This window comes from Stenella coeruleoalba, assembly GCF_951394435.1.
Source record: "Stenella coeruleoalba genome assembly, chromosome: 4".
In the NCBI taxonomy this organism is placed as follows: Eukaryota; Metazoa; Chordata; class Mammalia; order Artiodactyla; family Delphinidae; genus Stenella; species Stenella coeruleoalba.
This window is the reverse complement of record NC_137149.1, coordinates 52,943,092-52,955,366: the sequence shown is the minus strand read 5'-3', so window position 1 is coordinate 52,955,366 and position 12,275 is coordinate 52,943,092. Positions and strand designations below refer to the sequence as shown.

At 40.2% G+C, this 12,275-nt stretch overlaps 1 protein-coding gene across 3 annotated transcripts in view; it reads right to left on the bottom strand.

Annotated features, from left to right (window-relative positions):
• Positions 1 to 7,442: 7,442 nt before the first annotated feature.
• STIM2 (stromal interaction molecule 2) overlaps positions 7,443 to 12,275 on the bottom strand; it is a 169,285-nt gene continuing 164,452 nt past the window's right edge. For 2 of the 3 annotated variants that reach the window (XM_079919372.1, XM_079919373.1), the window contains one exon: positions 7,443 to 10,373. In XM_079919372.1, the coding sequence (XP_079775498.1) occupies positions 9,896 to 10,373 (478 nt within the window). In that variant the 3' untranslated portion in view covers positions 7,443 to 9,895. The remainder of the gene's footprint in view (positions 10,374 to 12,275) is intronic. The other variant, XR_013827958.1, reaches the window with a different exon arrangement.

Below are 12,275 nucleotides of genomic sequence, written 5' to 3'. Positions count from 1 at the left end.
GACCTCTTCCAGATATTCTGTGTGATCCAGAGCCCGAAGACCACAAGGAAGGGGAGAAGAGTAGAGTAGAGATACCCATTGGGTACCCAGCACTGCGGCGGGCCCTTCACACACACCATCTCATTCAATACAGTAATAGTGAAGGAGGCATATTAGCATCCCAACTTCTTAGATGAGCTAATAGGCTCTGGGAGGATAAGCTATTTGCCCAGTATCGCAGGTAGGAAATGTCAGGGCTCATACCCAGAGCTATCAAGAGGCCAAAGTCCATTTTCATAATTACTACAGCACAGTCTCCAGGAAAATAAGGAAATAAGGGAACAGGATTCAGGAAGGGGAGAGAAGTGGGAAAAGCTACTTAATAATTTCTCAAGATGTACATTCAGGCACCTTGTTTTTTCCAAAGGGGGAGGAAGCACTAGGTACCCCTAGAATTGCCCTACACAGCACAACTGTACCTATCACTGTCCATATGAAGCAATTAAGATAAAAAATATTGAGAATCCATAAAGCAAACATATACTGGAAGTACAGAGGAGAACCCAGGGACTTTGTAGCTTTGTTCCTGGTTGCTCTGCCTCAGAGGCTCCCTTCAAGGTATTTACATACCAAGGTATTTACGTACCTCGCTTCCTTCATGTCATTACTCATAACCAGCTTCGTAACACTGGTCTTCCTAAGGATCCAGCTGAAAATTACAACCCACACCTCAACCCTCACTACTTGGACACTCTGTTCATCTAAGATATCACATATTTCATTTGTTTATTGTATCCTCCACTAGAACGTAAACACCATGAGAGGGGGACTTTGTCTTTTTGCTTTTTGCTTTTTTTTTTTTTTTTTTTTTTAACTATTGCATTCCCAGCATCTAGAATGGTTCCTGGCACATGGTAGAAGCTCAAATACTTTAAAATTTATCTCAAGGTCAGGCAAGTGCCCGATGACCTGTGGCAGACCTTCCTAATTCTTTACTTAAAATCCCCCTTCTTTCTTATCAGTAGAATTGTGTTTGAGGGCAGCAGCAGCATACCAAAAATAAATAAATAAATGCTAAACCATTCTATTTCCCAGCTTCTCTAGTTGACGATGGCTGTGAGCCATCGTCCTGGCTAATGAGCTGGAAAAGGAGGTTCCTGGGCGAGGCTTCCGGAAAAGCTCTTTACAAGGCAGTGGCATCAGCCTGCACACACCATTTTGCTTTTGCCCTTCTTGTCTGGCATGTGATGCCAGAGGCAGCACAGTTATCCTGGGCCATCAGGCAGCTCAGGATAGATAAAGTGGAAAGAGGGGAGGAGCCACTACCCTACCCTGGACCACCTTCCTCTGGACATCCAGTCCTATGAGAGAAAATAAAGCCCTAATTTTTTGAGCCATTGCTTGGCTGTGTTTTCTGTGACTTGCAGCTGAATGCAATCCTGTGTAAACCCCAGGGTCAGAATTGTGCTTCCCACTTTCCCCTCCTTCAAATCTAGTCCTTGCCATCCATGTGTGGGAAAGCTAGGTGTGATTGGCACCCACTCAGCCAGCTATATGGAGATTATGGCTTGTTTAACAGTCCAGTCCATCGTGGCAGGACAAATAACACTGAGCACAAGAGAGTGAAAGGCTGGCTGCTTTTCCTGTGCAGACCTAGCAAATGTTGGGTTCTCTCAAATTTCTCTAATCAGGAAAAAAAATCTAGAGAAAGTAGAAGAGAGGATGAAATGCTTCCTAAACATGGAGAAGTCCCTTCGTTTACAGGCTAAGAATAAAATGCAGAGATATAGTCAATATTCCCTGATACAATCAGGATCATCCCCGGCAGATATTTTTAAAATGTAGATTGAGTCCCTAGCCTAGAATTAAATGAAATAGAAACACCCAAGACAGGTCTCCTAAACATCAATTTTGAGAGAGCTCCCCTAGTGCTACTGATTTACATGCTGGTTGAGAACCACTGCTTCAGCAGTTTCACACTATCAAACCTGTTATGGATTGAACTGTGTCCCCTTGAAATTCATATGTTGAAGGTCTAACCCCCAATGTGACTGCATTTGGAGACAGAGCCTACAAGGAGGTAATTAAGGTTCAATGAAATCACACAGTGGGTTCCTCATCCGATAGGACCTGAGCGTTCCCCGTCTTCCCCTCCGTCTCTCTGCCATGTGACGACACAGCAAGAAGACGGCTAGCTGTCTGCAAGCCAGGAAGAGGGCTCTCACTAGAATCTGACCATGCTGCCACCTTGATCTTGAACTTCCAGCCTCCAGAACTGTGAGAAAATAAGCTTCTGAGTTGAAGCCCCCCAGTCTACGGTATTCTGCCACAGCAGCCACAGCTAATACAAGCCTGTAACCGAAGGAGGTGACCACCCTACTTCCCCATGTTCTCTCTAGGGTCCTTACTAGTCTCCCAAAGTACCCTACTCATTCTCACCCTTATACTTGTCTCCCTCCATTTGGAAAACAAGTTGCTAAATATTTACTGAGTCTCTGATTTAGTGGCAGGTGCTAAGAGGGAACGTAAGGATATATAAACAAACGTGTTTACCCCTCGAGCCACCTGGAAGCAACAGAACTGTAAAATAAATTTAAGAAGAATCATTTTCCCATCTACAAAACAGAAACAGACTCACAGACATAGAGATCAGACTTGTGGTTGCCATGGGGTTGGGGAGCGGAGGGAGAAGGATGGACTGGGAGTTTGGGGTTGGTAGATGCAAACTATTACATTTAGACTGGATGAACAACGAGGTCCTACTGCACAGCACAGGGAACTATGTCCATTCTCCTGGGAAAAACCACAATGGAAAAGAATATAAAAAAAAAAGAATGTATCTATATGTGTAACTGAGTAACTTGGCTGTACAGCAGAGATTCACACACATTGTAAATCAACTATACTTCAATAAATTAAAAAAAAAGAATAATTTTCCTCACACTTAACCCTTTCAGTTGTTTCCCACTGATCTCAGGACCGAGATGGCCTGCAAGGCCCTACACCACTGGGCCCCCTTTTCTCACTCCCTCCCTACAATCCAGCCTTCTTTCAGTTTCCTGAACCCACCGGATCCTTTTCCTCCTGGACTCTTTCTACACATGCTGTTACCACTGCCTGGGCCACTCAGAAACCTGCTCTCCTCCTCGTCTGTTTCCTACCAACTCTGCAGGGTTAAGCACAGATGTCACTTCCTCGGCAAGGCCCTTCCTGCCCTTCGAGTTAGATCTCCATTAAGCACTCGCAGAGCCGCCCCGTGACCTTTTTCTTCATAGCACTAATAACAGGCATGGTGATTTAAACAATTATTTACGGACTTGTTCAACAAGTGAGGTAAGGACAATGTTTATCTTAGTTATGGTTCTGTGCCCAGCACTCAGCATATTATAGCATATCCTTATTAAAAGAATAAGATCTAATAAGACAAGAAATCTCATTAATTATCAGATATGTAGAATAGTCATTAAAAGCTCAGGTCAGGAGAGGGTGTAGAGCAGCAGAGTGGATAGGCTAAGCCACTGCACAGAGCAAACACCTCAACAGAGTCTGAAAGGAAAGAATCCAATCAATCTGACACCATTTCTGTTAGGCCTATTCAGACAGCACTCACCATTCAGAGTCCAGCTCTAAAAATACGTTTCACAAAGAAAACGGACTAGTTACTCCATGCCATCTTGATCTCTTCCTTCCTTGGAATCTATATTATAAGACAACAGAAACACAGCCATACAATGCTCATTTGTATTGGGTAATAGTCTTGAACTGTCTTCTAATCATTAAACTTGTGAATGCCCTTAACAGTCTGAAACTTGAAGGCAGCAATAACATGTTATTCATTTATTCATTCATCAGGCATGTAATGTATTCAGTGCCTGAAGTTCCAGTCCTCGGGACCTCAAAGCGAGATAAGGCAGAGTCCCTGCTCTTAAGCAGTTCAGTTTATTGGGCCAACAAGTAAACAGGTCCTTGTAATATGATGTGACAAGTGCTGTAATAAACACCAAGTTCTGGACATTCACAGAAGTGGTTTCTCACTCAGATCAGGGGCCTATATGGAAGGCTTCCTGGAGATACCTGAGCTGAGTTAAAGGTTTAGAGTTTGTGGCCCAAGACTTGAGAAGATATTCCAGGCAAAAGGAGCAGCCTGGCTTCTTCAGAAACCTGTATGAAGTTCTGTGCAACTGGTTAGGTTATGACCATAATGTGAAGCCATGAGGCTAGAGAAGTAAGCAGGCCCAGAACACCAACGTCTTTTGCTAGTTTATGTTTATATTTTATCCTACAGGCAATGGAAAGGCATAGAAAGATTTTAATCAGAGAAAATCCATCCTATGGCTTAGAAAGCTCACCTACAAGTAGACGAAAGATGGTAAGGCTGGGTTCAGTTAGCTCTTTAAAGTTAATGAGAAATGGAGAAGGCAAGGCCCAAAGGCAGTAGAGGCATTAGCTGAGATGTTCAGGGATTAAATGGATAAGATTTGGTGATGTGACAACAAATGCGCCTTTTCCCTCCCCTCCCCTTTTCCCTCCATTACACATCAAAGGCAACCTCTGGTTCACTGTTACACCCAGGCTTCATCACCCCCACCACCATCCAGCCCCCCTTTCTTTTAATTTCTTGTTATTGTACTTTTTGACTGCAGATGCACACCTCAAGTGTTAATAGAAAGCTTTTTAAAGGAGAAGCACTGAACTTGAACAGCCGGAATTTCAAAAACAAAAGAAAAAAGCCACATTCTTCTCCTAGAAACCTTTTCCAGTTCCTAAGTGGTGTTGCCCTTCAATCTCCCTCTGATCTGATGCCATCATATCCCAGGGACCAGAGGTCTGTGAGAGTATCTCAGAAGTTAACATTCTCACATGTGGGAAATCAGCCCACGCGGATATTTTAGAACTAAGATGCTGCAATTAAAGAGGCAGTACTTAAGGAAGACACAAGGTATTCTTAACAGAACCACAATACTGGGATGGCTGCTATATTACACAACTATTTGAAACTAAAGTGTGGCAGTCTGAAGCAAGAGATGAAGAACAAGTCTGACCCAGGTAAGACTTCTTAGAGGTCTGCCTTACAGGGAACTAGAACCTGCCAGGGCCAACTAGGCAAGATGTGGGAAGGGGAAGCAGCAGCTCTGCCTCTGCTTTAAGGACTGGGGATTTGGAGTGGCTGAGCCACTAGGACCCCCACTCCCCCCATTGCCCCCACTCCACACACTGCAGAACCGCTCTCACCCAGTGGAGGCCAACTGCCAGCCTTACCTGGAGCTCCCGCTTGCTCTCTCACTTCTGGAGGCTGATGAAGACACTGCAACATAAGCAGTAAACACTAGATCATCAGGATAATGGAGACCCTGGCAGTCATAACTCTAGCTCATGAAGGGATCCTGGGCACTGCCTCAATCCTTTCTTGCTGATAGGAAATCAAGATCTGGACTGAGGCCTCCCTACAATGTCCTATCTGGGCCTACAACAAACATCGCCATGGAGAGGACCCTTTGAGGCCACTCCAGAGACCTGTAGATAAACCTCAGAAAAGCCCAATCATGGGACTGAGGCAATATCTGAAAATTGGCCTGAAGTCCACTTGACACCAATTGAGAAATGCAAATCAAAACTACAATCACACCAGCCAGAATGGCCATCATCAAAAAGTCTACAAATAACAAATGCTAGAGAGGGTGTGGAGAAAAGGGAACCCTCGTATACTGTTGGTGGGAAGGTAAATTGGTGCAGCTGCTACAGAGAACAGTATGGAGGTTCCTCAAAAACCTAAAAATAGAGTTGCCACAAGATCAGATCAGGCTTACCTGAGTAAATCTGAAGGAGAGTGTCTTTCATCCTTTCATCCTGAAACAGACCATCCTGTTTCAGGGCTGGAGACGTGGGGAGGGAGTCTTTTATCAGTACTATCAGGGCTTATGTGGGGTTGCTCAAACACTGTTTCTCTCTGGTAAACAATTTACCCCCGAATGAGCACCCTCACAGCTGTTACAAAGTGTTTTGCTGGAACTCAGTAACTGCAAGCTCACCTGCTGGAACTAGACTACTAGTTAGGTGCAACTTGCCCTTGGACCTGTATGTTTCAGCCACACCAAGTGCTCTGCACATCCTCAGGAAATTAGCATCATTAAATTATCCTTGATTTAATAGATACCTTTGAGTTACATAATCTCTGTCTCCAACATTTGGTTTACATTTCTATTACTGCACTTATTTGAAGGGTTTATGACCTGTCTGCCCTATTAGATACCAAGTTCCTTTAGGGCAGGTACCTGTCACATTAGTCTCTATACCTCCAGAACTTATCGTGATGCTTGGTACGTGGTAAGCTATTTAATATTTGTTGAATGAATTAAGCAGATTCTGATTGTCTCTAACCTGTAATTGGGGGGCGGGAGGCGGAATCTACTCTCTCACTGAAGACCTAAAAACAGGAGAGGAGTAAGACTAAAATTTAAATGTAGGTTTTCTTCGGCTTACTTTTAAAAATAAACATGAAAAATACTATTTGATAAAAAATCAGTTTTAGTTAGTAAATGAAGAATACAAGAATAGCTACATTTGAAAGACTGTATGAAAGATTGAAAAATAACACTAGGACCTTAAGAACTTAACAGGCAAAGGACATGGAGAGACAATTCACAGAAATGAAAAATACATGGCATAAAAAAGAAACTTTCCAACCATACCAGACATTATTTACCAATTAAAAAATACTTACTAAAATAGCAAAGTTTTAACCAAATGGTAATTCAGAAATGATGGTCTGAGGCAGAAAGTCACTTGTACCCTCAGGTATTGAGGGGAATACAAACATAGCTACGTGGAGAAAGAACTTTAAAAACAAGGTATATATGTGAGACTTTTTGTGTATACATACAAACATATGTGCATATACATAAAAATCTTGATGCTTTTCTAAAAATATATATTCTAAGGAATGAGAATGTTCACTACAATTTATGCAGTATGACTTAAAAGTTAGCACGGTTCTACCACTTATTAGCTATGTGATCTTTAGCAAATTATTAATTTTCTGGGCTCAGTTTCCTCATCAGTAAAATGGTGATTTTAAAAAAAGAAAAAAATACACCTACCTTACAAGGTTCAATGACAATATATAAAAAGTTTAGAACAGTGCCTGGTATATAGGGTGCTCAATAAATGCTAAATGCTATTATTCCTCATATTAGAAATTTGTAAACAGCCTAATGTTTAATAATAAAAGAATGATTAAAAAGATTATGGTTAATCAATACAATGGTATATCATAGAAACATTAAAATGTTGTTCGTGAAGAGTTTTTAATAATGTTGGAGAAATGCTTATACTATATTAAGTGAAAAAGCATAATATAAAGCTATATAGTATGATTTCAATTATGTAAAATATATATCAGTATATAGAAAATGATCTAGCAGAAAACATACCAAAATATTAAAAGTGATTACTGTGGGCAGTAGAATTTGATTGCTGTTGTTTCTCTTCTTCATACTTTTCTATCATGAATCGTTTTTTACAATAAGGAAAGTATTACTTTTAACATCAGGAAAATACCATCATTTTATAAGGTTAAAATAAGGTAAGAAATGGGTAATTTTAAAAATTTATATTAACGTCCAACTCTTCGTGTGTAAACGATGTGATACAGAAATTATTGTGGCTTTCCAAAACTCAATTATTTTCTGTTGAATTTACAAACACAGAGCATTATACTAATGCATGTAAATATTACAAGCAACATAAGGCAGCAAGTATCCCTTGGTTGAATTTGTTTATAACCGTGTGAAATTTAGAACAAACAATGCATCCCCTGACTTAAGATGGCCCACATTTTACTCAGGCCAGCCTCTCCCACTCCCAGGCACAAGTTCTAGCATCTAAGTGGTTCTGATCCAGGATCCCTTCTTACCCTGAACAAGTGGAAGCCTTGCTGGGCACTCCTAGAGATCCTCCTTCTCCCAGTCCCACTTCATGCTCTGTGGCTTTTACCTTCTCTATTCATCAAACTAAAAGGTTCTCATCCCTTTTGCAATTTTCAAAGGGAAGAACTCCTGCCTGGTTGTAAGAAGGAGAAAGAAGATTAGGTATTCCCTTCACTCTGAAGAAACTTTCCAGGGCGCTTTTCAATTCTTCATGCACAATTTTTCCCCTTCCTAAACAGCTTTAGGGTCTGTGTTCCTCAACTCTTGACCTTTCAGGTTAACTTACCTTATAATTAGTCCAAAACACTATGTTCATTTAAGTCAAACAATTTTTGCCCTCAAAGCACTGTCTATTAAATATATAAATATCTGCGTATATAAATATCATTCAAGACCTTAACAGTTTTTAACGACGGCACTGAAGTACATAAAATTTACAGGAAACTTTGGGAAACTGTTCATATTCTTAGTAAAGTATTTCTTTGGAGCAAATCTTGAATGATGATTGTTTATCAATCAGCATTTTCATCTAAACAGGACTGAGTTGGACATTATATATTTCAGCCACAAAGCTGAAAAACCATTCTAGCTAATATGCATCAGTTGTTCACCTAAATGTCCATCCACATTGCATTAACCAGATCATTCTGACTGAATTTTTAAAAGAAGCAGTTTAAGCAGAAACTCCCCAGATGTTAATGTACTTTGTTACTCATGTGACAATCTTCACAGTAAAAGTTACCTTTATAATAAGCTATCAGTTTAACAAACCCCAAACTTTATAAATACAATACAATCTAAATGCACCATAAATTTATATTTGTTAATCTTGATATTAGAACATTTAAACATTTCAAACTACATAAAAATATGACAAACAATATAAAATAGAAAGAAATTTGTTGACAACTTACTTCCAAAACATCACTATTTCTTATATTGCAGTTAAGCAAGAAGACAGCTTACACAGCTCTCCAAAAAACATATAGTGTTCTTAGTGGAGTGTTATCAACAAAAATCAGCACAGTCCCACAAAATAATGTCTTCGATTTATTATCTTTTCCACAGTACAAGTTTTTCACAAACCATAAATCTTTGCAGTTATTGAGTCTGTAAACAAGTGCCTGAATCCCCACATCCCCCTAGTTTAGTATATGCTTGTGAATGTTTTAAGTCCTTCAATCAAGTTTTAACTCTTCCACTTTGTGTAAGGAATCAAGAGCCTCTCTCTTTAAATTATTTATATTTTATCATACAGCCTGCAATGCAGAAAATCACAGTGAAAGCCCTGGGAAAAACAAAACAACATGGTCTTTACAGCAGGACTTGAAACTTTATAATGTTAAATGCATTTAAAGAAGCTTCCCATAATAAAAGCGTGGGTTTTCATTTCCAGAAATCAAGTTAATTAGAAACCCTATGTTCTACTTAAAAACCCATTTTGATCTAAAAGTGAAAACAGTCCCCTATCCATAGTCATTTTATAAACTCTATACAGTTTCACTTGCAGAGATATTTTTCCAGTCTGAGAAACAGTAGTGCAATTAGTTTTACTCCTTTTAAGTTATTTTAGTCCAGGATGTAAATAGCTCTGTGGAAAGATAAGAAGATGCTCTGGTAAACAAGAAATTTTTGCAAGCCCATGCTGGCTTACTAGTCCATTAAAGCTTGTTAAGTCCATAGTGGCTCTCAACAAAATGTTGTATATATATCACTAATAACAAAGCAGAAATAAATAGGCAAAAATGACTGTAAACTGTCTCATCTCTTAATGATTTTTCAGTAATAACTGGCTTGACAAATTGATTATATAGTCATTTAAATAAGCAGACAGTAGACAGTTGCTCTTAAGGACATTCCACTATGGCATCCACTCTGGAAAGCCCCAATGGAGTTACATTCCTAAAATTAAAACAAAAAAAGAGGAGTGAAGGATGGGAGATAAAAGTTTAAAGATGCCACTTGAATGGAATTCCACCAAGTCAGCCAGTTCACTTAGATTTCTTCTTAAAAAGGCTTTTAATTTTTGATGGCTTTTTGCTTTTCTCTCCATTATGGCAAAGGTCATGTGGGATGCTGCTTATCCTGGCAACACCTGGGGCTTCCTGAACTGGTTTGCTGTCGTTGCCAGCTGAGGAACATGATGTGTGGCGAGGTTTAGGTACCGGGATGCCACTGGAAAGCTGGTTCATGCTACAGGATTTCTCCAAGATGCCATTGTACACTTTGCTTGCAGGACTGAAGATCATGCTCTTAGTTTCTGTCAGACCTACACAATCAGGAGAACCCCGGGAGATATCTGCAGCTATGGGCGAATCTCCTCTGGATGAATCCTCTAGGGAGAGCTCATCTCTTGATATTTTTCGTGGAGACAATGTTTGGTATATCTCAAGGCTTGAAGGAGGAGACTGTTTCCTTCCAATGGAAGAATTTAAGGAGTCACATTCTGAAGCTGTGTCTGGTACTTCCCTGGATGAGATAGAGGCAAAGGTAAAATTTTAAATCAATATGTTTCTTAAGGGTACTGGCAGACATTCTAACTAATTCTAACCAAAACATCTTCCACTGTTTAAGCTATCAAAATATTAAAGGGAGAGATGTTAAAATTCTATACACATTTCAACAAAATTTAGAAAATTACTACTTTAAATAATATAACTTATCAAAATGTTTAATTTTTAACATGAACTATGATAATGATACCTTCCAATCTAGAAAATATTATAACTTAAAGTTACACCTTCTTCAATTGTCAGAGAAATGAAAATGTTTAAATTTTACAGGTTTTTATCATTTCAGCTAATTCTGTGTTTTGTTTCAACACTGAAAATTTTTCTTTCTAAATCACATAGTTGACATATAGTTGAAAAGATGAATTTTAGTCACCACCTTCTCCCTTTACTGTTTAGTCATTAAATTGATTAAATATAGCTTCCTAAGGAAGGAAGAAAAGAATATACTAAGCTAAAATATAAGCTCTCCCAAGTTTAAAACAGAAGGGAAGGGCTTCCCTGGTGGCGCAGTGGTTGAGAGTCCGCCTGCCGATGCAGGGGACACGGGTTCGTACCCCGGTCTGGGAAGATCCCACATGCCACGCAGTGGCTAGGCCTGTGAGCCATGGCCACTGAGCCTGCGCGTCCGGAGCCTGTGCTCTGCAACGGGAGAGGCCACAACAGTGAGAGGCCCGCGAACCCAAAAAAAAAAAAAAAAAAAAAACAGAAGGGAAGAGAGGTGAGATACACTGGGGTGGGGAGTGGATGGCAGGTGAAAGGTAATGATATTGAGCTATTTTTTTTAAAGTAGACATTCAATAAATTATCACAAGTTTAGTCCTTTGTGATTTTTCCCTCTTTTCCACAGTGGCAAGAGAAATAAAGAGGACTGGAAAAAATAAAGTTTACAACCCCAAAGCCAACGTACAGTAAATGCTATCAGCTATTCCTTCAAAATATACCTCAAACCCACCCTTTTCTTCCTGTCCCACTGCTACCATCCTTCTTCCTGCCCTACCAGTTACCTCAATGATAGCAATAGCTTCCTAATTCGTCTCCCTGCTTCCATTCTTGTTCTTCCCTCTGAGTTACTTCTCTGCACAGCCCTTAAAGTGGTTTTTAAAAACTCAATCAGAGCACAATAATCTCTTGCTCAAAACTTTCCAATGCTTCCTCACACACTTAGGCTAAACTCCAAAGTCCTTGCCAAAGGCCGCAAAGCCCTGCATGGTCAGGTCCATGGCTATCCCTCCAGCTGCACAGTGTACCATCTTCTGCCTCTTCCTTGTTCCTGCCACATGCCAATCTTGCGACTCCCTCAGGGCTGTTGCACTTGCTGTTCCCGCCGCCTCATCTTTTTTCCCCTCCATCTCCACATGACTCAAATGCTCTCTCTCCAGAGATGCTTCTCCTAACTACCCTATCCAAAGCAGCATTCTCTTTCCTTTTACCTGTCTTTGTTTAGCATCCCAGAACTTATCACTACCTAAAATATTTTATATTAACTTATTTATAGTCAGTTTCCCCAGAAGAAAGGAGACAATGAGGGCAGGAAGTCTTATTAACTTTTGTAGTCTCTGGAATAGTGACAAGCTCATAGTGGATATTTAGTAAGTATGGAAGGGAGGGAGGGAGGGAAGGAGGAAGGGAAAGAGGCAGGGAAGGAGGAAAGGAAGGAGGGAGGGAGGGAGGGAAAAGAAAGGAAGGGAGGGAGGAAGGAAAAAGAGAAGAAAAGATAAGAAGAGAAGAAAGAGGGGAAGGAAGGGAGGGAGGGAGGAAAATTCTGAAGAATAGGGATAACAATTTATTCATTTTTGAATGTACCATACCTGAGATGAATAGTGTTCACTCTATGAACAGAATGATTACGAAATGAAAA